At 34.3% G+C, this 27,463-nt stretch overlaps 1 protein-coding gene across 1 annotated transcript; it reads right to left on the bottom strand.

Moving 5' to 3' along the window:
- On the bottom strand, positions 1-27,463 carry LOC130960767 (putative disease resistance protein RGA4). Its single transcript, XM_057886230.1, has 4 exons — positions 27,302-27,463; positions 27,138-27,203; positions 926-3,358; positions 1-396 (listed from the first exon to the last, which is right to left on the bottom strand). The coding sequence occupies exons 3-4, from the start codon at positions 3,335-3,337 to the stop codon at positions 370-372; spliced, it is 2,439 nt and encodes an 812-aa protein (XP_057742213.1). The 5' UTR covers positions 3,338-3,358; positions 27,138-27,203; positions 27,302-27,463; the 3' UTR covers positions 1-369.

Here is a 27,463-nt window from a genome sequence, read left to right as displayed (position 1 = left end):
TACAATAAAATTATTCTATGATTTTCTATAATAAAAATGTATTTCATTGTCCAATAACAAATATTCATGTATAAACTCCTCTAATGATCCCAATAACAAAATTTTATGCTAATTTTGTGCAATTGTATAAATAGTTAAATACCGTTACTTTTCCTAGATTGTTAGTTAATAAATTATTTTTCACTCTATCATTTCACGAAACTCATCCCTACAACGTTATTTTGGCAGCTCCTCACATTGCCGTTGAAATAGATAAATCAGAGCACTCTCCATCGCTTGCATCTTTTTCTTATCTGTTGCTGCCACTCAACTCTGCCGCGATCCTTCCAATCTGCGGCGATTATGGCCACGGCCGCCACTCACCCGATGCTACTCTCCGCTTCTATTGTAGCGTACCTGCAAGAGATTCCGATACTTAAGTAAGCAAGAGATTTAAGCAGGTTTTTTTAGATTAGAACGTTAATATACCTGAAGGGTATTAGTGTATTTATAGTAAAATTAATAACCACCTTCATCGGTGAATGACCGTTCCCTTTATGTTGGGAGTTTGTTAGAATCTATCTTTTAGTAGAGATAAAGATAGTAAAAGAGATTCGGAAAGCCAGTTACTTGTTTGGATAAGTAAAACTGAACCTTCTTGTCGTGTCCAACTTCTTAAGAAGTTGAGTAATTTAAAAAAGTTACTTTTTTTTGGATGGACCTTTTATCCTTATTAGACTTGACTCTGTCTCGAGTCGAGTATAAACATTAATCAATATCCACTATAAGACAAAAGCTATGGCCATATATACCTATACTTCCTAAAATTAATTATTCATGCATAAATTGAACACATAATAATAATAATAATAATAATAATAATAATAATAATAATAATAAGTGTGGTTAGCTTTGTAATATTATGAGATAGATTATTTGAACTAACCTCGCAGTGTGGGATATGAGCAATTTTGGCCCAATCTGGACCTGTCTGCTTATTGTACCTTGCACCTAATATGGGACAATAATGTATCTTTAAATACTGAAGCTTATGAGTTTGATCCATGTTAGGAAGAGATGACAATTCTTTACAATTATCGATATAAAGTTCTTCAAGAGAGGTCATCGGCATCCTTGTGGGCAATGATTTTATCCTCATTATGCTTATACTCAAATATTGCAATTTAGTAGCTCTTTCAAGCCATTTTGGTAACGCATCCAACTTTTTTGATCCAGTAATAAAGAATAATTGAAGGTTTAAATTATTTACTACCACATGTTGCTTTCCTTCTTCCTCTTCATCCTCAAACTTCACCAACTCTTGACACCAATGAAAACCCAGCTTCTTTAGAGTAGTCAAGCGACCAATAGCACTTGGTATGGACACTAACTTTGAACATTTGTAAATATACAAGAATTTGAGTTGTTGGAAGCACCCTATGTTCATTGAGGATAAACTTGTATTTGCAATCATCAAATTCAAATATTGAAGGTAGATGAGATTTTTCATATTTTTGGGAAACTCTGGGAAGCCGTAACTTTCACCAAGCCACAAACTTTGCAAATTTTGCAGCTTACAAATGGAATCAGGGAGCTTTTCCAAATAATAATTTCCAAGATTGAGAAATCTCAAGTGCTTCTTCATTGTGGCAAAGCAATCATCAGGCAACGAGCTTGACTCCATATGTTTTGTTAGGTGCAACACCCTCAGATAGTTGAACTTGTCGGAGGTCCATTCTTTTGATGCTTCTTGTTGCCCCTCTTGCACAATGGTTCTTGTCTTGCTTGACTCTTTCATGGTTAATCGTGCAAGATCATGTACAAGATCATGCATTTTGAGTAGTTTAAATGTCATCAAATTTTTGAACTTAGGAAAGCCGTAAGCTGCTGCTTCATCAATTTGAAGTAAAGATGTTGAAACAAGCTTCTTAATATACAATTCCCCAATATCTTCTGCATCTTCCCCTTCACGTGTAGGTTGGAGGAGTCCATGAGCCATCCAAAACATAATCAACTCAATAATCAAGTACTCATAATCCTTTGGAAAACAAGAGCAATATGAAAAACATTGCTTTACTTCTGGTGGCAAGTGATTGTAACTCAATCTGAGTGATGGCAAAATGTCAGTTTCTTCTTGATCGAGATTCCACACTTCACTATCCCTTATTTTTCTCCATTCATTTTCATCATGGAATTTTGATTTAAGCAAGCAACCCAAAGTTATTATAGCCAAGGGCACCCCTTTGCATTTTTCAACAATTTGCTCCCCAATTTGCTTTAGTCTTGGGTACTTCTCTTCTTCCTTCTCTTCTTGGAATGCACATTTTGTAAAGAGCCACCAACATTCATTCTTAGGAAGTTCTTTTAATTTCATTACAAGATTTCTCCCCGCAATGTCGGCAACTTTTTCGCTACGAGTGGTCACTATGATTTTGCTGCCTTTGTCACCACCTGCTTCTAACAAGTGATTTCTCAATTCATCCCATTTGCTGTGGTTTTCGTTCCAAACATCGTCCAAGACGAGTAAGAATCTCTCACCATGTAAATTTTGATTGAGAAGAGATATCATATATTCCAAACTAGAATTTGAATCCACGACATTCTCTGTCTTTGAAGCCGCATGAATAATTTTTTGTATTAGCTTCTTCACATCAAAATCATCAGAAACACAAACCCACATTAACGTATCGAAATTCGCCTTCACTCGGGTATCATTGTAAACCATTTGTGCAAGTGTAGTCTTTCCCAAACCTCCAATCCCAACAATTGAGATCACATCAATACTATTAGCTTCTGATTTTTGTGTCATCAATGACTTTATAATCTTCGCTTTTTCTTCACGTCTACCACGCACACGGGAAGGCAATGAAGAAGCAGTTTCTCGCCATGGTAAATTGTGCTCCAAAGCTGGCGTGTTGACATGTTGTTCAATTATACCCAGGTTTCTCCCTTCTCTTATTTTTTCATCCATTTTCTGTTTCATATCTTTGATTTTGTGGGCCATCTTGATGCGAAATGCAAGTGGATTACTTGTATATGAGAAGAATCGACGAACCTTCGTGATAATGCTTCCATACATTTTGACCACTTCATTAAGTTTTGCTTCATACTCTATTTCATCTAATATGTCACCAGCATCATCAAATGCCTCTCTGACTTGCTTCAACCACTCATCTATACTGCGATTTTTTGCTTGTTTGTTCTCAGCATCTATGAGATATGCATTGATGATTCTCAAAGAACTTTCAAACTTTTGTATATCATCTTCAAGACCACATGCCAGAGTAATCTCTTGGAACGATTTTGTTGCTAAATTGGCCAAGAGTGTTGATGCCACACTTGAAACAACTTCAGCCATTGAAGAATCAATGAGTGGAACCTTATGGCAATAAAAAGTAATGTTAGACGCTAAGAAAATATATGTGTGTGTGTGGTGGGTTTTCTGGTGGCATTGCTTTTGCAGGCTAAGAATGACTATATATTGACTGACAAATAATCTTGCAACATGTTATACATATGGTAATTAATGTATTATTAATGCTGGTTGATTGAAAAGTATATTAAAGGAGAGTGTGGTAAATGACAAACTTTAAATGCAATGACAAATATGAATATTTGCTTCCAAAAAAATGTATTTTAACGTTTGTCATCGGAATAAATTGGAAAAAGCAGGCTTCGAATAAAATTACCATTTACCACACTCCCTTTAAATACACCTTTCAATCAACCAGTATTAATAATATATTGATTACCATGTCATATGTGCCATTTGTTGTAAGATTATTTGTTAGTTAACACATGGTCATTTTTAGTCATTTAAAACAATGCCACAAGAGAACTCACCATATATATATATATATATAACAGTGTATAAGTAAAGAATTCATCCAAAAGATATCATCCCAAATGCATAGTCCGAACCTTTTTGTTTTAACTTTTTTTTTTTAATCTAAAGAAAATATTTAAATATTTTAATAAATTCTAAAAATAATTCTTAAAATTTGTATCGTACACTAAAATCGTCCTAAAAATTCTAATTGTACTAATTAAATTCCTAAAATTGGTAAGAGTGCACTACATTCATTCTTGATCCGATTTTTATTAACCGCGCATTAACATAGAAAATTAATGACACATATCATAATATAGTCACATGTAATAATATGATAACAGGTTGGTTAATGACACGTAGGCTGCGTTTGTTTTTACAGACAAGACAGAACATGACACTGAAACGGAGACAATAGGACGGAGACACTAAAAATTATCTTTTGTGTATTGTGTTTGGATACGATGGACAAGATACTAATGTAATGTCTACTATTATGTTTGGATACACAAGGACAAGATTAAAATATTATATGAAATGACTAAAATAGCCCTGTGATTCCAAATTTTCTACATCAATACAAATTAATTTAATAAAAAATGAGAGTACGTAAGAGTACAGACGGAACTTGAAAAAAATATTTGAAGAGGCAAAAAATTTTAATAAAAAAATATATTAGTATTTAAAATTTATAATTATTTTATTTTAAAATTTATTATTAATATGTAGGAATACATATGGTTATTAAGATTAACAAAAAAAATAATTTTGAGTTTGATTAATAAAAAATTTTGTTTAAGTTAATAAGCCAAATTAATTTTAAATAAAAAAATTAATTTAAAAAAAATCTATTTTTACATGAAAAAACAATTAGTTTTTGCATATAAAAATCTATTTTTATTTAAAAAAAAACTAATTTTTTTATCTAAAAACTTATTTTTCTTTATAAAAAACTGATTTTTTCTTTAAATTATATAAAATCAATTACAATTTATAAATTATTTTTTAGCATTTTAAAAGATCAATTTTACTTTTAATAATATTTATCTTTCAAAAGTTTTAAGATTAATTATTTTTGTTATTATTTTTATTACAAATCAAATAATATAATATAAGATTAAAATGGTATTGAAGTAAAACGATAAAAAGAAAAGAATTATCTACCCCAATAAAAAATTCTACAGAAAGAAGAGAGTACCTGGAAAAGAAAGAGATAGAGAAAGAACAGGAAGAAAAAAGTATCTCTGAACAACGCAATAGGAAAAATAAGAAAGGGTAATAGTGGAAAAAAAGGAAAACAAAATTTATAAAATTGTCCGTGTCCACTCTTCCAAATACCGTGTCCATCATTGTCCTTCGTAAAAGAGTGGACACAAAAGTATAAAAAACTGTCTTGAAGACAATATGTCCACTGTCCATGTCTCTGCTTCCAAACACATTTTAAACAAGTATTGTCCATGTCTCCGTGTCTTGCCCCCGAAAACAAACGCTACCGTAGTGTCTTAACGTGGACAGTTATGCTATGTGTCACAATATTATTTGCTCACGTATCAGCTTATGTCACGTGTCACAATATTATTCATTCATGTATTATTCGCTATGTTATCATTGTAGATGCACTAAATTAGTCTTTGACTTTGCACCAAGTGACTTATTTTAGTCCCTAAAATTAAATGTCATGCGTCAAATTAGTCTCTTCACGAGTTTTATTTTTCTTTTTTTTGTAAATTTAAAATTCTCAATATATTTGGATTCACTAATTTCAATCATATTTTTACATATTTTTTAAATACAAGTTGATGAGTTTGGAAAACTCTAAATTAATATTTGTGATGACTAAACATTATTAAAAATAATTAATTACAAAATTATTAATCTGATTTTTATTTAACATGTATTGATTAAATAATTTTGTTGCAGGTTTTGATATTGGGCCGAAATAAAAAGAAAGGTCCCAAGTCCAATAAATTAAAATTCAGCCCTATGTAATTCTTGTTTTGTGATTATTGGCTGAAAAAGTTTTATCAGTTGGGCCAGAATAAATATTGTTACTATAAGCCCAAAGAAAGCTTTCCTATTTGTTCAATGCTTGATCCAAAAATTAATCAAGAAAACAAATGTTACTAAATTGGGCCAGATTAAATTCCAATGCTACAAAGCCCAATATTATTGTTAATGTTTCCAAACTTGGTCCGAAACCAAGATGAAGAGAAAGCTAACATATGGCTTCTAGCTTCCAATGGAATCCACCTCTAGTGGAATTCAAATTTTGTTAAAATGAAGTTATTACATGTTTTGGAAACATGAGAGAGAATTTGACATTGATTTGATTGAATGCATCATTGCTACACGCCACTCTAAGAGAAGTAAAAGCAACTTTTACCAACTAATTGGTTTATTACTTTGAATTGCTTCTCTTCCAAGTTGTTTATTCTCTCTCATCTCTTTCTTCTTCTTCGGTCCTTGTCCAGGAAACAATGGAAGCTATGTTCATCTACCAAGAAAAAGAAGAAGTTGCATGCATCAAGACCATCTAGCTAATGATGGCAAGAAAACATAAAAGATATAGTAGCTGAGATTCTTATCACATATGGTAAGATATGGTGATGATATCTTAGCCTCTCCATACCAAAAATGGAGGATGAAGATTCGGCCAGCAAGGAGGAGATTCTTGAAGCATGGCTTATCTTTGATTTTGCTCAACCACCACAAGAAGTAGCTAGAGTGGCGAAGTGATGGGAGAGGTAGAGATTGAAGCAGATGAAGTCATCATCATCATGAAGCATCAAGGGCCAGAAATCCATCTTGGAGAGCAAGCCAAGGATGGAGAGCTCGGATTGATGAAGAGTGATGATCAAGAAAGGACTAGAGGTAATTGCATGTTCGATTTTGCATGGTTATCTCTTCTCTCTCTATGTGGCCGAACCGGTTCTGTTTCTTGAAGGAAGAAGAAGTTGGCTTGGTTTTTGGCTTCAATAAGTGGAAGCTTCCCTCTTCTATAAAAAGAGAGAACAGCCACTGTTTGGAGCAAGGAGAAAATTTGAGAGTGCAAGGCACAGAGTTCTCAGAGCTACCTGAGCTAACAGATTTCTCTTCTCCTTCAATGTATTCTGTTTTATAATTTTTCTGTTTAATTTTGTCATGTCTTGAGTCTCATGGAAAAAGGCAAACAGTGAGGTTTGTATGAAAAAGCCATAGAGCGGAAAAAGGCAGAGAGTGCACAATTAAAAGAAAAAGCCATAGATGTCTTAGAGTTCCTTTGTTCATCTATGTTGTGTTTCATGATTCTGTGGGAATCCCCTTGTAAGTTGGGTTAGCACTTTACAGTTTGTAATCAAGTTGATTATAGTGAAATTCCATCATTGTTGTGATGGAGACTGGATGTAGGCTGCACTGCACTTAGCAGCTGAACCATGATATATCTGGGTGTAATCTTCCTCTCCTCTCTATTTTTTATTTCTACTACACAGGAGCAAAAAACCAAAAATATCTCGTGCCTAGTGACGAGACAAAAAGAAAAGTCTCGTGGCTAGGGACGAGACAAAAGAAAAAGTCTCGAATGCAGTGATGAGATAAAAAGACTAAAAATTTCCAGAATTGGTCTAACAAGTCAGCAAGTGTTATCAAGCAAAAAGGGGGCTAAGATTCAACCCCCCCTTCTCTTAGCCACTGAAACCATCAATTGGTATCAGAGCTTGGTTTTAAAGAGATCAAGCTTTGCAGCTTGGAGTAAAGATCCTCATGGCAGAAAACAGTGGTGCAAATGTGGTGTCCTATAATCTGACTGAAGGTCAATCAAGCAACAGACCTCCTCTTTTCAATGGGAAAAATTATACCTATTGGAAGGAGAGGATGAAGATATTTGTACAGGAAGTGGATTACAGACTTTGGAAGATCATCTTGGAAGGTCCTAAATTTCCAACTATCACAAGTGCTCAAGGAGTAGTTTCTCTTAAACCAGAAGCAAGCTGGACCGAGGAAGACAAGAAGACGGTAGAATTAAATGCCAAGGCAGTAAATCTACTCAACTGTGCTATTAGCTTTGAGGAGTACCGACGGGTATCACGATGCACAACGGCAAAGGAAATCTGGGACAAGTTACAAGTCACTCATGAAGGAACTACCATTGTAAAGAAGACTCGGACAGACATGTTGAACAGGGAATATGAAATGTTTGCAATGAAGAAAGGAGAGTCCATTGATGAACTGTTCGAACGGTTCAACACCATCATTGTTGGCTTAGATGCTCTGGGAATTACACATTCTGAATCTGTGCTAGTGAGAAGAGTGTTAAGATGTCTCACAAAAGAATGGGAAACAAAAGCTTTAATTATTTCTGAGAACAGCAGCTTAGATTCCATGACAGTGGATGATTTTAGAGGAAATCTTCTTGCTTTTGAAAACACCTATTTCAAAAAAGATTCAAAAAAGAAAGGAATTGCTTTTTCTTCTGTGACTAACCCTCTGGATGATGAATCCAGTGATAACTCTTCTGAAAATGAGTTTGTGTTGTTTGCAAAAAAATTCAGGAAAATGGTAAAGCTCAAAGACAAAGGAGGCAGCTCAAGGAAGATGAAGAAAGACCTTAGCAAAGTAACTTGTTACAATTGCAAGGAAATGGGACATTTCAGATGTGATTGTCCCAAGTTAAAGAAGGAGGAGAAGCCTAAAAGAGGAAAGAAGAAAGGACTGATGGCTTCATGGGAAGATTTGGAAAATGACTCAGATGATGATGATGAAGAATCAGAGACCAAATCACAACAGTGTCTTATGGTAGATCATGTAAATCAGGTGTGCCTAGCATCCAAAAGGAAGGAGAATATGTGGTACATGGACAGCGGATGCTCTAGGCATATGACCGGAAAGACAACCTTCTTCATAAAGTTTGATGAATATGATGGAGGACTTGTCACTTTTGGTGATGATGCAAAAGGAAAAATAGTGGCTGTTGGGAAAGTTGGTAAAAATTTTTCATCTTGTATAAATGATGTTCTTCTTGTAAATGGTTTGAAACATAACTTACTTAGTGTTAGTCAATTGTGTGATTTAGATTTTGATGTTATTTTTAAGAAGTTTGTTTGTTTGGTTGTTTGTGAGAAAACTGTGGATATTTTATTTGAAGCCAAAAGATGCAACAATGTGTATGGATTAACTCTTGAGGATTTAAAGGAACAAAATGTAACATGCTTTACATCTTTTGAATCTGAAAAATGCCTTTGGCATAGAAAGTTGGGTCATGCTAGCATGTACCAAATTTCTAAGCTAGTCAAAAAGAATTTGGTTAGAGGAATTTCAAACATCAAGTTTGATAAGGATCTTACTTGTGATGCTTGCCAATTGGGCAAACAAGTAAAATCCTCTTTTAAATCAAAAGATTGAATCTCAACCAAAAGGCCATTGGAGATGTTACATATTGATCTTTTTGGTCCTACTAGAACTCAAAGTTTAGGAGGTAAACACTATAGCCTTGTAGTGGTAGATGATTACTCTAGATTTGGTTGGGTACTTTTTCTTGCTCACAAGAATGATGCCTTTCATGCCTTTTCCACCCTTTGCAAGAAAATTCAAAATGAAAAGGATTTGAAAATTGCCCATTTGAGAAGTGATCATGGAAGAGAATTTGAAAATCAAGATTTTGAAAAATTCTGTGATGACTTAGGAATTTTTCATAATTTCTCATGCCCTAGAACCCTTCAACAAAATGGAGTGGTTGAAAGAAGGAATAGAAGCCTTCAAGAGATGCCTAGGGCTATGCTATGTGAGAATGAGATTCCTAAATTTTTGTGGGCTGAAGCTGTGAACACAGCATGTTATATTTTGAATAGAACAATCATTAGAAAAGGGTTAAAGAAAACTCCTTATGAGCTATGGAAAGGAACCCCTCCAAATCTTAAGTACTTTCATATTTTTGGATGTAAATGTTTTGTGCTTAATAATAAAGAAAATCTTGGAAAATTTGATCCAAAATCCTATGAAGGAATGTTTGTTGGATATTCCACCACAAGCAAGGCTTATAGAATTTATCTCAAGGAGCATAGGACTATAGAGGAATCCATACTTGTGATTCTAACTTAATTTCTAGTACAGTGATAGATAATGATTCAGATGAAGAAGGAGCTGGAACAAGCAAAGAAAATCCCAAATCTATTCAGAATGAAGAATCTGCCAGTTCAGTTTTGTCTCGTCAAATTGGAGGAGACATTTCCAATTTGTCTCCTGAGCAGGCACGAGCAACTGAAACAGTGAGACCACCAGAAGTTCATCAAAGCTCTACACCTGTCCGAAAGCCTAGAGAATGGAAGTCCATGAGGGGTTATCCTCATGACTTCATCATTGGTGATCCCTCTCAAGGAGTAACAACAAGATCATCCACCAAAAGGCAAACTGAACCTAGCAATCTTGCTCTCTTGTCACAAATAGAGCCCAACAATGTCAAACAAGCTCTTGAGGACCCATCATGGGTTAAAGCAATGCAAGAGGAGCTTGCTCAATTTGACAAGAATGAGGTTTGGGCACTAGTACCTCATTGGATGGTAAGAAAGTTACCGGTACTAAGTGGGTATTTAAAAATAAACTTGGTGAGGATGGACAAGTTGTTCGTAACAAGGCTAGATTAGTGGCCCAAGGTTACAATCAAGAAGAGGGTATAGATTTTGATGAGTCTTTTGCTCCGGTAGCTAGAATGGAAGCAATTCGGTTGCTTCTTGCCTATGCCGCCCATAAAGGTTTCAAAATGTTTCAAATGGATGTTAAGTGTGCTTTCCTTAATGGCTTTATTGATAGAGAAGTATATGTGGCACAACCTCCCGGTTTTGAACATAAAGAGTTTCCAAATCATGTTTTCAAATTAACTAAAGCTCTTTATGGTCTTAGACAAGCTCCAAGAGCTTGGTATGAAAGGCTTAGTGCCTTCTTGTTGGAAAATAAATTTCAAAGGGGTACCACCGATACTACTTTATTTATTAAAGCATCTAATGATGATATACTCCTTGTTCAAGTTTATGTTGATGACATTGTATTTGGATCGGCCAACATTTCCTTGTGTGAAGAGTTTGGAAAACTCATGACTAGTGAGTTTGAGATGAGTTTAATGGGAGAGCTTACTTTCTTTATTGGCCTCCAAATTAAACAAACTCCTAGTGGTACTTTTATTTACCAAGAAAAGTATGCAAAAGAACTTATCAAAAAGTTTGGCCTAGAAAATTCCAAATCAATGGGTATTCCTATGTATCCTAATACAAAACTTGAAAAGGATGATGATGGCCAAGATGTGGATGAAACAAGGTATAGAGGAATGATAGGTTCACTTATGTATCTTACCTCCTCTAGACCGGATATAGTTCAAAGTGTGGGTGTATGTTCAAGGTTTCAATCTCATCCAAAAGAATCCCACCTTACGACTGTTAAGCGCATCATTAGATACATTAAAGGAACTTGTAATTTTGGATTATGGTATCCTAAATCTGATGATTTTTGTGCAGTAGGGTTTTGTGATGCAGTTTATGCGGGAGATAGAGTGGATAGACGAAGCACATCTGGCATGTGTTGCTTCCTTGGAAGCTCACTTAACATGTGGTCAAGCAAGAAACAAGCCACAGTGGCTCTATCCACAGCTGAAGCTGAATATATTTCTGCATCTGCATGTTGCTCACAATTAATTTGGTTAAAAACACAATTGGAAGACTACAAATTAAAAATCAATAGTATACATTTATTTTGTGATAATATGAGTGCTATAAACATTTCAAAAAATCCTGTTCTGCACTCAAGAATAAAGCACATTGAGATAAAATATCATTTTATTAGGGAACATGTGCAAAAGGGTACTATTGATATTCAATTTGTAAAATTTGAAGACCAAATTACTGATATTTTTACAAAACCCCTCTGTGAAGACAGATTCTGTACCCTGAGAAAAAGTTTGGGACTGTTTGATTTAAGTTTCATTGATAAATTATGAAAAGTTGATTTTGTTCAGTTTTGTCTCGTAGGTTTGGACGAGATAAAAATACAGGGATGATGAAGGAGCTGTGGTCAAGGGGGAGGCAACGCAGAGTTCAAAATTTTATGGGCCCCACCAAAATTTCTTGACCCCACCATAACAGTTTTGTTAGTTATCTCTATGCAAATAAGAATCTTTTTCCTTGTGTCATTATATCTTCTTGGAAGTGGTTATTGTCAAATCAAATCCCTCTCTCCATCTAATCCCTTGATTTAAGGCAACAACTTTTCAGTTTTAGATTTCAAAAATAAAAAGGGAATCATTTTTTGGGGTAATAACTACACCATAATGGTCATTAACCGTCCACTAATGGTCATTACCTCCACCATATTCTCTCTCCAAACCTCATTTAATGTGTCACCCACCTTGCTTCTCCCTCAATCAATTCTGTTATTCCATTAACCTTTCATATTTCATTCTTCCATTACCATGAAAAAGAAAACCGCGCCAAGAAAGAGTGAAAGAATTCTTCTTTCTCAAAAATCATCAACGCCTCAAACCCACACTCACATCCACATACATTCTAATTCTTCATCTTCTCCCTCACCCCAACCAAGCAGACTGAAGCCATGAGAAGAAAAGTAGTAGCACAAAAGAGCTCCGGAAGAAGAAGAAGCGGGAAAAATAAGGAGCCCCGCATTGAGGAAGAGGAAGAATCTCATACCTCTCCCATTCATTCACCACCACCTTCATCACCGAAGAGAACTACCCCCGAAAAAAGCTCACAGAAGACCAAGGGGTTTGCACTAAATGACACCACTAAACCTCCAAATTTGGAATCCTTGGAATTCAAAAACAAGTATGGCAAGACTCACTCCCACTTTGCTCCGAGCAGATTCAACTCTTGCACCTCTTTTGAGTTTCACAAAGAGGTTATGGAAAAACGTCATTTGTGTGCAACCTACCTTGTTAGTCTCGATACTCTCACTAACAAAGGCATCAACATCTTCTCTCTGTTTGAACTCCTCAACTGGAAGCCACTTCTTCTCATTCAGAAACCAGTCTATCCTGGCCTTGTTCGAGAATTTTACGTCAATATGCGACTTATTGACGGCACTCTTCATTTCTATGTCAAAAGGGTTCAAATAGCCCTTGATTCTGAGACCATTGGAGCGGCCCTGGGCTTCAAGGATGAAGGACCGCGAGCATACATGGTGGACAAATGGGATACACAAGTTGGCGTTCCGTACAAAACGGTTCTTCAGCACATTTGCGAGAACCTTTCTGGTTTGCATGGAACCATTCTAACCCACAAAGCTCTAGGACCAGTCAACTCTCTGATTCACCGAATCATCACCCATATTCTGACTCCCCAAAGCGGCTCACACAACCGAGTAACATTTTCTGACTGTCTCATATTATTTGCTTTGGTTACCTCTACTCCGATATCCTTTGGTTATATTATGATTAGGCATATGTGGGATTCTGTTAGAAGCACCAAAAAGGCAAACCTGCCTTATGGTATGTTTTTAACTAGAATTTTTGAATACTTTAAAGTTGATTTGTTGAATGAGGCTGTAGAAAACAAGGTGTCCTCAATCAAAGGAGGAGGAGCGACTAAGGGAACCAAAGGGCACAAATCTGCTGCATCGGATAGTGACTATGAGAGCAGGGCCAGAATCTTCCAAAACAGCCAAATCCATCAAACAGATTTTGGGAGAATTCTCAAACATGGTAGACATGATGTTTCAATCTCACAAAGAGCCCCGCAAGCAAGCTTATGAGTGAGAAAGCTTGGAAAAGTTGCAAAGAAAGGGTCAATCTGATAATAGAATGTCTTAAGGAGGATCTGGGAAGTGAAAGTGAAGAAGGCGCTGAGGAATCTGATCATAATTTATCAGATGATTGATGACTGTTGTTTTATGTTATTTGATATTGGCGTGATTAGGCTCAATCTTTTTTTTTTTTTGTAGAAGCATGACTTGATACTCACTGCTCTTTGATACTTTGACATATTTGGCATTTTATGAATATTTTGTTGTATTACCAAATGCTTTCTTGCTGCAGGTACATAATGGCCCTTGATGCCAAAAGGGGGAGAAATTTGATCCAAAAAATTGAAATTGGAAAACAGGGGAGAAACTAAACTGGAAAACATGGGATGAAATTCTCTTTGAGAATTCATGATCACCCTTATTGATGATGGATAATGCATTGTGGAAATGCATTAGGAATATGTTTGATGATGTTTTGTTAATATATGTTTTGTCAATATAGCCTTCGGTTCCACTTTAATTACTGCCATTACTTGATGATTTTGATGATTATCTTGGTGAAATTTGTGTTTATTTGGAATACCTTGATAGATTGATTGTTGGTTAGTTTTATTTTTGGCAGTTCCTTTAGTTTGAAATGATGAAAGTACTATGTTTGGAAAGATTATATCATGTTAATAAAATTTTTTTCACAACTATGATTGCTCTGATGTGTTGAAATTTTTTAACAGCAAAATCTTTTTTCAAAATAAATTGATTATGTTGTTTGAGCAGAAAATCAGTTTATGATATCAAAATGAGTTTTGATTATCAATTAAAACTGCTCATAAATCAAGAACTTAGCATCATATAATATGCTAAATAACATTGTTCTTGAAGCTTGATTAAAATGTTACAGGTTAGTGCTTCTCTTGGTAAAATAAGCATACATCAAGGGGGAGCCATGTGACATTTAGAAAGGGGGAGAAATTCAATCTTCAAAGGGAGTACTCATACTCAATTTTCTTAAATTTCTTTCCATTTCAATTTTAATAATGTTTGTCATCAAGGGGGAGATTGATGAGTTTGGAAAACTCTAAATTAATATTTATGATGACTAAAAATTATTAAAAATAATTAATTACAAAATTATTAATCTGATTTTTATTTAACATGTATTGATTAAATAATTTTGTTGTAGGTTTTGATATTGGGCCGAAATAAAAAGAAAGATCCCAAGCCCAATAAATTAAAATTCAGCCCTATGTAATTCTTGTTTTGTGATTATTGGCTGAAAAAGTTTTATCAGTTGGGCCAGAATAAATATTGTTACTATAAGCCCAAAGAAAGCTTTCCTATTTGTTCAATGCTTGATCCAAAAATTAATCAGGAAAGCAAATGTTACTAAATTGGGCCAGATTAAATTCCAATGCTACAAAGCCCAATATTATTGTTAATGTTTCCAAACTTGGTCCGAAACCAAGATGAAGAGAAAGCTAACATATGGCTTCTAGCTTCCAATGGAATCCACTTCTAGTGGAATTCAAATTTTGTTAAAATGAAGTTATTACATGCTTTGGAAACATGAGAGAGAATTTGACATTGATTTGATTGAAGGCGTCATTGCTACACGCCACTCTAAGGGAAGTAAAAGCAACTTTTACCAACTAATTGGTTTATTACTTTGAATTGCTTCTCTTCCAAGTTGTTTATTCTCTCTCATCTCTTTCTTCTTCTTCGGTCCTTGTCCAGGAAACAATGGAAGCTATGTTCATCTACCAAGAAAAAGAAGAAGTTGCATGCATCAAGACCATCTAGCTAATGATGGCAAGAAAACATAAAAGATATAGTGGCTGAGATTCTTATCACATATGGTAAGATATGGTGATGATATCTTAGCCTCTCCATACCAAAAATGGAGGATGAAGATTCGGCCAGCAAGGAGGAGATTCTTGAAGCATGGCTTATCTTTGATTTTGCTCAACCACCACAAGAAGTAGCTAGAGTGGCGAAGTGATGGGAGAGGTAGAGATTGAAGCAGATGAAGTCATCATCATCATGAAGCATCAAGGGCCAGAAATCCATCTTGGAGAGCAAGCCAAGGATGGAGAGCTCGGATTGATGAAGAGTGATGATCAAGAAAGGACTAGAGGTAATTGCATGTTCGATTTTGCATGGTTATCTCTTCTCTCTCTATGTGGCCGAACCGGTTCTGTTTCTTGAAGGAAGAAGAAGTTGGCTTGGTTTTTGGCTTCAATAAGTGGAGGCTTCCCTCTTCTATAAAAAGAGAGAACAGCCACTGTTTGGAGCAAGGAGAAAATTTGAGAGTGCAAGGCACAGAGTTCTCAGAGCTACCTGAGCTAACAGATTTCTCTTCTCCTTCAATGTATTCTGTTTTATAATTTTTCTGTTTAATTTTGTCATGTCTTGAGTCTCATGGAAAAAGGCAAACAGTGAGGTTTGTATGAAAAAGCCATAGAGCGGAAAAAGGCAGAGAGTGCACAATTAAAAGAAAAAGCCATAGATGTCTTAGAGTTCCTTTGTTCATCTATGTTGTGTTTCATGATTCTGTGGGAATCCCCTTGTAAGTTGGGTTAGCACTTTACAGTTTGTAATCAAGTTGATTATAGTGAAATTCCATCATTGTTGTGATGGAGACTGGATGTAGGCTGCACTGCACTTAGCAGCTGAACCATGATATATCTGGGTGTAATCTTCCTCTCCTCTCTATTTTTTATTTCTACTACACAGGAGCAAAAAACCAAAAATATCTCGTGCCTAGTGACGAGACAAAAAGAAAAGTCTCGTGGCTAGGGACGAGACAAAAGAAAAAGTCTCGAATGCAGTGATGAGATAAAAAGACTAAAAATTTCCAGAATTGGTCTAACAAGTCAGCAAGTGTTATCAAGCAAAAAGGGGGCTAAGATTCAACCCCCCCTTCTCTTAGCCACTGAAACCATCAATTGGTATCAGAGCTTGGTTTTAAAGAGATCAAGCTTTGCAGCTTGGAGTAAAGATCCTCATGGCAGAAAACAGTGGTGCAAATGTGGTGTCCTATAATCTGACTGAAGGTCAATCAAGCAACAGACCTCCTCTTTTCAATGGGAAAAATTATACCTATTGGAAGGAGAGGATGAAGATATTTGTACAGGAAGTGGATTACAGACTTTGGAAGATCATCTTGGAAGGTCCTAAATTTCCAACTATCACAAGTGCTCAAGGAGTAGTTTCTCTTAAACCAGAAGCAAGCTGGACCGAGGAAGACAAGAAGACGGTAGAATTAAATGCCAAGGCAGTAAATCTACTCAACTGTGCTATTAGCTTTGAGGAGTACCGACGGGTATCACGATGCACAACGGCAAAGGAAATCTGGGACAAGTTACAAGTCACTCATGAAGGAACTACCATTGTAAAGAAGACTCGGACAGACATGTTGAACAGGGAATATGAAATGTTTGCAATGAAGAAAGGAGAGTCCATTGATGAACTGTTCGAACGGTTCAACACCATCATTGTTGGCTTAGATGCTCTGGGAATTACACATTCTGAATCTGTGCTAGTGAGAAGAGTGTTAAGATGTCTCACAAAAGAATGGGAAACAAAAGCTTTAATTATTTCTGAGAGCAGCAGCTTAGATTCCATGACAGTGGATGATTTTAGAGGAAATCTTCTTGCTTTTGAAAACACCTATTTGAAAAAAGATTCAAAAAAGAAAGGAATTGCTTTTTCTTCTGTGACTAACCCTCTGGATGATGAATCCAGTGATAACTCTTCTGAAAATGAGTTTGTGTTGTTTGCAAAAAAATTCAGGAAAATGGTAAAGCTCAAAGACAAAGGAGGCAGCTCAAGGAAGATGAAGAAAGACCTTAGCAAAGTAACTTGTTACAATTGCAAGGAAATGGGACATTTCAGATGTGATTGTCCCAAGTTAAAGAAGGAGGAGAAGCCTAAAAGAGGAAAGAAGAAAGGACTGATGGCTTCATGGGAAGATTTGGAAAATGACTCAGATGATGATGATGAAGAATCAGAGACCAAATCACAACAGTGTCTTATGGTAGATCATGTAAATCAGGTGTGCCTAGCATCCAAAAGGAAGGAGAATATGTGGTACATGGACAGCGGATGCTCTAGGCATATGACCGGAAAGACAACCTTCTTCATAAAGTTTGATGAATATGATGGAGGACTTGTCACTTTTGGTGATGATGCAAAAGGAAAAATAGTGGCTGTTGGGAAAGTTGGTAAAAATTTTTCATCTTGTATAAATGATGTTCTTCTTGTAAATGGTTTGAAACATAACTTACTTAGTGTTAGTCAATTGTGTGATTTAGATTTTGATGTTATTTTAAGAAGTTTGTTTGTTTGGTTGTTTGTGAGAAAACTGTGGATATTTTATTTGAAGCCAAAAGATGCAACAATGTGTATGGATTAACTCTTGAGGATTTAAAGGAACAAAATGTAACATGCTTTACATCTTTTGAATCTGAAAAATGCCTTTGGCATAGAAAGTTGGGTCATGCTAGCATGTACCAAATTTCTAAGCTAGTCAAAAAGAATTTGGTTAGAGGAATTTCAAACATCAAGTTTGATAAGGATCTTACTTGTGATGCTTGCCAATTGGGCAAACAAGTAAAATCCTCTTTTAAATCAAAAGATTGAATCTCAACCAAAAGGCCATTGGAGATGTTACATATTGATCTTTTTGGTCCTACTAGAACTCAAAGTTTAGGAGGTAAACACTATAGCCTTGTAGTGGTAGATGATTACTCTAGATTTGGTTGGGTACTTTTTCTTGCTCACAAGAATGATGCCTTTCATGCCTTTTCCACCCTTTGCAAGAAAATTCAAAATGAAAAGGATTTGAAAATTGCCCATTTGAGAAGTGATCATGGAAGAGAATTTGAAAATCAAGATTTTGAAAAATTCTGTGATGACTTAGGAATTTTTCATAATTTCTCATGCCCTAGAACCCTTCAACAAAATGGAGTGGTTGAAAGAAGGAATAGAAGCCTTCAAGAGATGCCTAGGGCTATGCTATGTGAGAATGAGATTCCTAAATTTTTGTGGGCTGAAGCTGTGAACACAGCATGTTATATTTTGAATAGAACAATCATTAGAAAAGGGTTAAAGAAAACTCCTTATGAGCTATGGAAAGGAACCCCTCCAAATCTTAAGTACTTTCATATTTTTGGATGTAAATGTTTTGTGCTTAATAATAAAGAAAATCTTGGAAAATTTGATCCAAAATCCTATGAAGGAATGTTTGTTGGATATTCCACCACAAGCAAGGCTTATAGAATTTATCTCAAGGAGCATAGGACTATAGAGGAATCCATACTTGTGATTCTAACTTAATTTCTAGTACAGTGATAGATAATGATTCAGATGAAGAAGGAGCTGGAACAAGCAAAGAAAATCCCAAATCTATTCAGAATGAAGAATCTGCCAGTTCAGTTTTGTCTCGTCAAATTGGAGGAGACATTTCCAATTTGTCTCCTGAGCAGGCACGAGCAACTGAAACAGTGAGACCACCAGAAGTTCATCAAAGCTCTACACCTGTCCGAAAGCCTAGAGAATGGAAGTCCATGAGGGGTTATCCTCATGACTTCATCATTGGTGATCCCTCTCAAGGAGTAACAACAAGATCATCCACCAAAAGGCAAACTGAACCTAGCAATCTTGCTCTCTTGTCACAAATAGAGCCCAACAATGTCAAACAAGCTCTTGAGGACCCATCATGGGTTAAAGCAATGCAAGAGGAGCTTGCTCAATTTGACAAGAATGAGGTTTGGGCACTAGTACCTCATTGGATGGTAAGAAAGTTACCGGTACTAAGTGGGTATTTAAAAATAAACTTGGTGAGGATGGACAAGTTGTTCGTAACAAGGCTAGATTAGTGGCCCAAGGTTACAATCAAGAAGAGGGTATAGATTTTGATGAGTCTTTTGCTCCGGTAGCTAGAATGGAAGCAATTCGGTTGCTTCTTGCCTATGCCGCCCATAAAGGTTTCAAAATGTTTCAAATGGATGTTAAGTGTGCTTTCCTTAATGGCTTTATTGATAGAGAAGTATATGTGGCACAACCTCCCGGTTTTGAACATAAAGAGTTTCCAAATCATGTTTTCAAATTAACTAAAGCTCTTTATGGTCTTAGACAAGCTCCAAGAGCTTGGTATGAAAGGCTTAGTGCCTTCTTGTTGGAAAATAAATTTCAAAGGGGTACCACCGATACTACTTTATTTATTAAAGCATCTAATGATGATATACTCCTTGTTCAAGTTTATGTTGATGACATTGTATTTGGATCGGCCAACATTTCCTTGTGTGAAGAGTTTGGAAAACTCATGACTAGTGAGTTTGAGATGAGTTTAATGGGAGAGCTTACTTTCTTTATTGGCCTCCAAATTAAACAAACTCCTAGTGGTACTTTTATTTACCAAGAAAAGTATGCAAAAGAACTTATCAAAAAGTTTGGCCTAGAAAATTCCAAATCAATGGGTATTCCTATGTATCCTAATACAAAACTTGAAAAGGATGATGATGGCCAAGATGTGGATGAAACAAGGTATAGAGGAATGATAGGTTCACTTATGTATCTTACCTCCTCTAGACCGGATATAGTTCAAAGTGTGGGTGTATGTTCAAGGTTTCAATCTCATCCAAAAGAATCCCACCTTACGACTGTTAAGCGCATCATTAGATACATTAAAGGAACTTGTAATTTTGGATTATGGTATCCTAAATCTGATGATTTTTGTGCAGTAGGGTTTTGTGATGCAGTTTATGCGGGAGATAGAGTGGATAGACGAAGCACATCTGGCATGTGTTGCTTCCTTGGAAGCTCACTTAACATGTGGTCAAGCAAGAAACAAGCCACAGTGGCTCTATCCACAGCTGAAGCTGAATATATTTCTGCATCTGCATGTTGCTCACAATTAATTTGGTTAAAAACACAATTGGAAGACTACAAATTAAAAATCAATAGTATACATTTATTTTGTGATAATATGAGTGCTATAAACATTTCAAAAATCCTGTTCTGCACTCAAGAATAAAGCACATTGAGATAAAATATCATTTTATTAGGGAACATGTGCAAAAGGGTACTATTGATATTCAATTTGTAAAATTTGAAGACCAAATTACTGATATTTTTACAAAACCCCTCTGTGAAGACAGATTCTGTACCCTGAGAAAAAGTTTGGGACTGTTTGATTTAAGTTTCATTGATAAATTATGAAAAGTTGATTTGTTCAGTTTTGTCTCGTAGGTTTGGACGAGATAAAAATACAGGGATGATGAAGGAGCTGTGGTCAAGGGGGAGGCAACGCAGAGTTCAAAATTTTATGGGCCCCACCAAAATTTCTTGACCCCACCATAACAGTTTTGTTAGTTATCTCTATGCAAATAAGAATCTTTTTCCTTGTGTCATTATATCTTCTTGGAAGTGGTTATTGTCAAATCAAATCCCTCTCTCCATCTAATCCCTTGATTTAAGGCAACAACTTTTCAGTTTTAGATTTCAAAAATAAAAAGGGAATCATTTTTGGGGTAATAACTACACCATAATGGTCATTAACCGTCCACTAATGGTCATTACCTCCACCATATTCTCTCTCCAAACCTCATTTAATGTGTCACCCACCTTGCTTCTCCCTCAATCAATTCTGTTATTCCATTAACCTTTCATATTTCATTCTTCCATTACCATGAAAAAGAAAACCGCGCCAAGAAAGAGTGAAAGAATTCTTCTTTCTCAAAAATCATCAACGCCTCAAACCCACACTCACATCCACATACATTCTAATTCTTCATCTTCTCCCTCACCCCAACCAAGCAGACTGAAGCCATGAGAAGAAAAGTAGTAGCACAAAAGAGCTCCGGAAGAAGAAGAAGCGGGAAAAATAAGGAGCCCCGCATTGAGGAAGAGGAAGAATCTCATACCTCTCCCATTCATTCACCACCACCTTCATCACCGAAGAGAACTACCCCCGAAAAAAGCTCACAGAAGACCAAGGGGTTTGCACTAAATGACACCACTAAACCTCCAAATTTGGAATCCTTGGAATTCAAAAACAAGTATGGCAAGACTCACTCCCACTTTGCTCCGAGCAGATTCAACTCTTGCACCTCTTTTGAGTTTCACAAAGAGGTTATGGAAAAACGTCATTTGTGTGCAACCTACCTTGTTAGTCTCGACACTCTCACTAACAAAGGCATCAACATCTCCTCTCTGTTTGAACTCCTCAACTGGAAGCCACTTCTTCTCATTCAGAAACCAGTCTATCCTGGCCTTGTCCGAGAGTTTTACGCCAATATGCGACTCATTGACGGCACTCTTCATTCCTATGTCAAAAGGGTTCAAATAGCCCTTGATTCTGAGACCATTGGAGCGGCCCTGGGCTTCAAGGATGAAGGACCGCGAGCATACATGGTAGACAAATGGGATACACAAGTTGGCGTTTCATACAAAACGGTTCTTCAGCACATTTGCGAGAACCTTTCTGGCTTGCATGGAACGATTCCAACCCACAAAGCTCTAGGACCAGTCAACTCTCTGCTTCACCGAATCATCACCCATATTCTGACTCCCCAAAGCGGCTCACACAACCGAGTAACATTTTCTGACTGTCTCATATTATTTGCTTTGGTTACCTCTACTCCTATATCTTTTGGCTATATTATGATTAGGCATATGTGGGATTCTGTTAGAAGCACCAAAAAGGCTAACCTGCCTTATGGTATGTTTTTAACTAGAATTTTTGAATACTTTAAAGTTGATTTGTTGAATGAGGCTGTAGAAAACAAGGTGTCCTCAATCAAAGGAGGAGGAGCGACTAAGGGAACCAAAGGGCACAAATCTGCTGCATCGGATAGTGACTATGAGAGCAGGGCCAGAATCTTCCAAAACAGCCAAATCCATCAAACAGATTTTGGGAGAATTCTCAAACATGGCAGACATGATGTTTCAATCTCACAAAGAGCCCCGCAAGCAAGCTTATGAGTGAGAAAGCTTGGAAAAGTTGCAAAGAAAGGGTCAATCTGATAATAGAATGTCTTAAGGAGGATCTGGGAAGTGAAAGTGAAGAAGGCGCTGAGGAATCTGATCATAATTTATCAGATGATTGATGACTGTTGTTTATGTTATTTGATATTGGCGTGATTAGGCTCAATCTTTTTTTTTTTTTTTGTAGAAGCATGACTTGATACTCACTGCTCTTTGATACTTTGACATATTTGGCATTTTATGAATATTTTGTTGTATTACCAAATGCTTTCTTGCTGCAGGTACATAATGGCCCTTGATGCCAAAAGGGGGAGAAATTTGATCCAAAAAATTGAAATTGGAAAACAGGGGAGAAACTAAACTGGAAAACATGGGATGAAATTCTCTTTGAGAATTCATGATCACCCTTATTGATGATGGATAATGCATTGTGGAAATGCATTAGGAATATGTTTGATGATGTTTTGTTAATATATGTTTTGTCAATATAGCCTTCGGTTCCACTTTAATTACTGCCATTACTTGATGATTTTGATGATTATCTTGGTGAAATTTGTGTTTATTTGGAATACCTTGATAGATTGATTGTTGGTTAGTTTTATTTTTGGCAGTTCCTTTAGTTTGAAATGATGAAAGTACTATGTTTGGAAAGATTATATCATGTTAATAAAATTTTTTTCACAACTATGATTGCTCTGATGTGTTGAAATTTTTTAACAGCAAAATCTTTTTTCAAAATAAATTGATTATGTTGTTTGAGCAGAAAATCAGTTTATGATATCAAAATGAGTTTTGATTATCAATTAAAACTGCTCATAAATCAAGAACTTAGCATCATATAATATGCTAAATAACATTGTTCTTGAAGCTTGATTAAAATGTTACAGGTTAGTGCTTCTCTTGGTAAAATAAGCATACATCAAGGGGGAGCCATGTGACATTTAGAAAGGGGGAGAAATTCAATCTTCAAAGGGAGTACTCATACTCAATTTTCTTAAATTTCTTTCCATTTCAATTTTAATAATGTTTGTCATCAAGGGGGAGATTGATGAGTTTGGAAAACTCTAAATTAATATTTATGATGACTAAAAATTATTAAAAATAATTAATTACAAAATTATTAATCTGATTTTTATTTAACATGTATTGATTAAATAATTTTGTTGTAGGTTTTGATATTGGGCCGAAATAAAAAGAAAGATCCCAAGCCCAATAAATTAAAATTCAGCCCTATGTAATTCTTGTTTTGTGATTATTGGCTGAAAAAGTTTTATCAGTTGGGCCAGAATAAATATTGTTACTATAAGCCCAAAGAAAGCTTTCCTATTTGTTCAATGCTTGATCCAAAAATTAATCAGGAAAGCAAATGTTACTAAATTGGGCCAGATTAAATTCCAATGCTACAAAGCCCAATATTATTGTTAATGTTTCCAAACTTGGTCCGAAACCAAGATGAAGAGAAAGCTAACATATGGCTTCTAGCTTCCAATGGAATCCACTTCTAGTGGAATTCAAATTTTGTTAAAATGAAGTTATTACATGCTTTGGAAACATGAGAGAGAATTTGACATTGATTTGATTGAAGGCGTCATTGCTACACGCCACTCTAAGGGAAGTAAAAGCAACTTTTACCAACTAATTGGTTTATTACTTTGAATTGCTTCTCTTCCAAGTTGTTTATTCTCTCTCATCTCTTTCTTCTTCTTCGGTCCTTGTCCAGGAAACAATGGAAGCTATGTTCATCTACCAAGAAAAAGAAGAAGTTGCATGCATCAAGACCATCTAGCTAATGATGGCAAGAAAACATAAAAGATATAGTGGTTGAGATTCTTATCACATATGGTAAGATATGGTGATGATATCTTAGCCTCTCCATACCAAAAATGGAGGATGAAGATTCGGCCAGTAAGGAAGAGATTCTTGAAGCATGGCTTGTCTTTGATTCTACTCAACCACCACAAGAAGTAGCTAGAGTGGCGAAGTGATGGGAGAGGCAGAGATTCTACTACACAGGAGCAAAAAACCAAAAATATCTCGTGCCTAGTGACGAGACAAAAAGAAAAATCTCATGGCTAGGGACGAGACAAAAGAAAAAGTCTCGTGTGCAGTGATGAGATAAAAAGACTAAAAGTTTTCAGAATTGGTCTAACAAGTCAGCAAGTGTTATCAAGCAAAAAGGGGGTTAAGATTCAACTCCCCTTCTCTTAGCCACTGAAACCATCACAAGTGCTTTTATAAAATATTTTTAAGATTTTAGTTTTAGTTATCTAAATTTTTTTTCTATAATAATTTAATACACATAAATTTTGTAATATATAAGGATGTTATTTTAGTAAAAGAGTTATATAATTAATTAACACACATTTTTTATTTTCGTCTAAAAGTATGCATGTTTTTCATAAGAAATTAAGAATTAAAATACATATTTTTTTAGTTTTTATGAAATACACATTTTTTAGACTAAAATAAAAATATATTTTATTATCAATTAATCAATATAGCTCTTTTATTAATAACATAATTTTATATTACAAAATTTATCGATATTAAATCATTATGAAATAAATTTGTATGGTTAAAACTAAATTTTGAAATTTATAAAGAAGAATGTTAGAAAACCATCGGAATTTATTATTATTTTGGTCAATAGTTAGTCATTATTATTTAAAAGTGTAGATTAAAATATATGTTATTGGATTACTAGACTAAAGGAGGTTGATAGCTAAAAGTAATAACTAAAAATAATAATATATGTTATTGGAAAGTAATCTCTAACATGTATCTTGTATAAAAATATTTGTATTTAAATAACTTGTGAAAAATAAGAATTAAAATTAGCGCATTCAAACATATTAAAAATTTTGAATTTATAAAAAAATAAAAAAAATGATGAAAAAACTAAAGGTTTATATCATTCAAATTTGATAATTTAGTGTACAATATTATATTTAATTTTAAAGACTAAAATGAATCATTTAATACAAAGTTAGAAACTAATTTAATACATCTACAATAATGACATAACATATGCCAGTAGATAAATAATATTATTACACATGACATATCTATCTACGTCATCATATCACGTGTTATTAACCGACTTGTTATTATATCACGTGTCATTAATCGATTTGTCATCATACCGCTATACATAAATAAATCATAAAATAACATATCACTAAAGGTTTATATCATTAAATCATGTTAATATATTATTAACAAAAATAATATTAAAAATTAACATAGTATTATTATGTCAATCTTAAACATATAATTGGTGTAACTAAAATTTTAAGGACAATTTAAGTGCATAATATCATTCTCAAGCCTACTTTAAAAATTTACTCGTACTTAGCATAATGTTCATCTTTTTCTTGTGCCATTGTCTTAAAACATAAGGACAAAGCTTTAATTTAAAATACTTTTTAAGTGTTAAAAAAAAAAAAACATGAAAATTCCTTTTCAAAAGCAGTGTCAAAATTCTAGCATAATTGAATTTATCTGATTGCTTGCAATAATTTAACTTTCGACAAAGGGCAAAGATATTAAAACAAATCTCAGCCCAAATTTCATCAACAAATTCAAATGTTAATATAAAATTGGAAACAATTAATAATAATAATAATAATAATTTATCTCCCAAACTTTAGTTTATGTGTAATTTACCCTATTTAAAATGTGCAATATCCAGTATTCGGATAAACTTGTCAAATAGTACAAGAAAGAGATTTTATTAATATTTTAATTTGTCCAAAATTAATCTTTATTTTGTCAATATATAAAATATTAAAAATATTTTTGTACATTAAAATCAACTATTAAAATTAATTATTATATATTTATATATAAATATATGTATAATTTAATTTATTTTTAATATATATTTTATATTTTAATTTATATTCTACCTTAGTGTCAAATTTTATGATACATCTAATATAATTGATAAAACATTTATGTAAAGAAATGGTTTGAAACAAAAGTTCTAAAAGCCGAACCAATAATTAAATTATCAGAATTAGAAATTTAAAAATTCAATCACGTTAATTAAATATAATAAAATAATATTTATATATAAAATATATAATGTTTATATAAAATAATTTTTTATATAAGATAATTTTTTATATTTTATTATTTTAAAATAGTTAATCACTAAAACTCAAACTTATTCGACCCATTAATTGATTGTTTGACTATTTTTTTTCGGTTTTTTATCAGTTTATTATCGATTAATTTTTATCCCGACCGAATTGACTCCATGATCAAGTCTGGATTAACCAGAACAATTTTGATTCTCAGAACAATGATTTGGAAAACACATAATAAATTAGTATCTTTCTTGAACTTCTTAACTTCAGACGGTTAAATTGCACAGATTTACGATATTATATTTTTTTTTTCTTCATGCTTTAATCTACCCCTATTGATATTAATTTATTTTTTAGTACTTAATTTTCATTACTTTTAAAACAATTAAATAAACGGTGAAAATTGAAACATAACAAAGGAAGCACGAGAAGATGAGATCTAAATCCTTACAAATGAACTAAGACCGAAAATTTAAAATTAGAATAAAAAATTCAGATCTAAATTCTTGTTTTGAAAACTAATCAATATATCATACCTCCTGAGGTTGCTGAAGTGTGATTAAAGCCAAAGAACATCAAAGAACAGCTCATATATTTTGCAGCTAAAAAAGAAAAATTTTTATTATTAGAAACTTGTTGCATTTGAGAACTACACATTGAGCTGAGTAAACTTAAAAAAATAAAAAATAAGAAAAAAAACCTTCAAGTAGTGAAATTTTTGGTTATTGCTTGCTGGGACTCTCTTCTATAAGTCGATGAGTAATGAATATTATTGAAGAAGTGAGCAATGGAGAGGTGAGTTTTTTTTTTTTTGGACCGAGAGATGAGAAGTGAGGTATAGAAATTGAAGAAAGTGTGTGTA

This window comes from Arachis stenosperma, chromosome 2 (assembly GCF_014773155.1).
Source record: "Arachis stenosperma cultivar V10309 chromosome 2, arast.V10309.gnm1.PFL2, whole genome shotgun sequence".
NCBI classification, from domain to species: Eukaryota; Viridiplantae; Streptophyta; class Magnoliopsida; order Fabales; family Fabaceae; genus Arachis; species Arachis stenosperma.
This window is presented reverse-complemented; position numbering and strand designations above follow the sequence as displayed.

What these genes read in the sequence shown, in the direction of transcription:
- LOC130960767 (XM_057886230.1), bottom strand. Translation starts at nt 3,337, where the DNA reads ATGGCTGAAGTTGTTTCAAGTGTGGCATCAACACTCTTGGCCAATTTA. An exon ending in CTCATATCCCACACTGCGAG is followed by an intron (nt 397 to 925) that starts GTTAGTTCAAAT and finishes AATCTCTTGCAG; the next exon opens with GTACGCTACAATAGAAGCGG.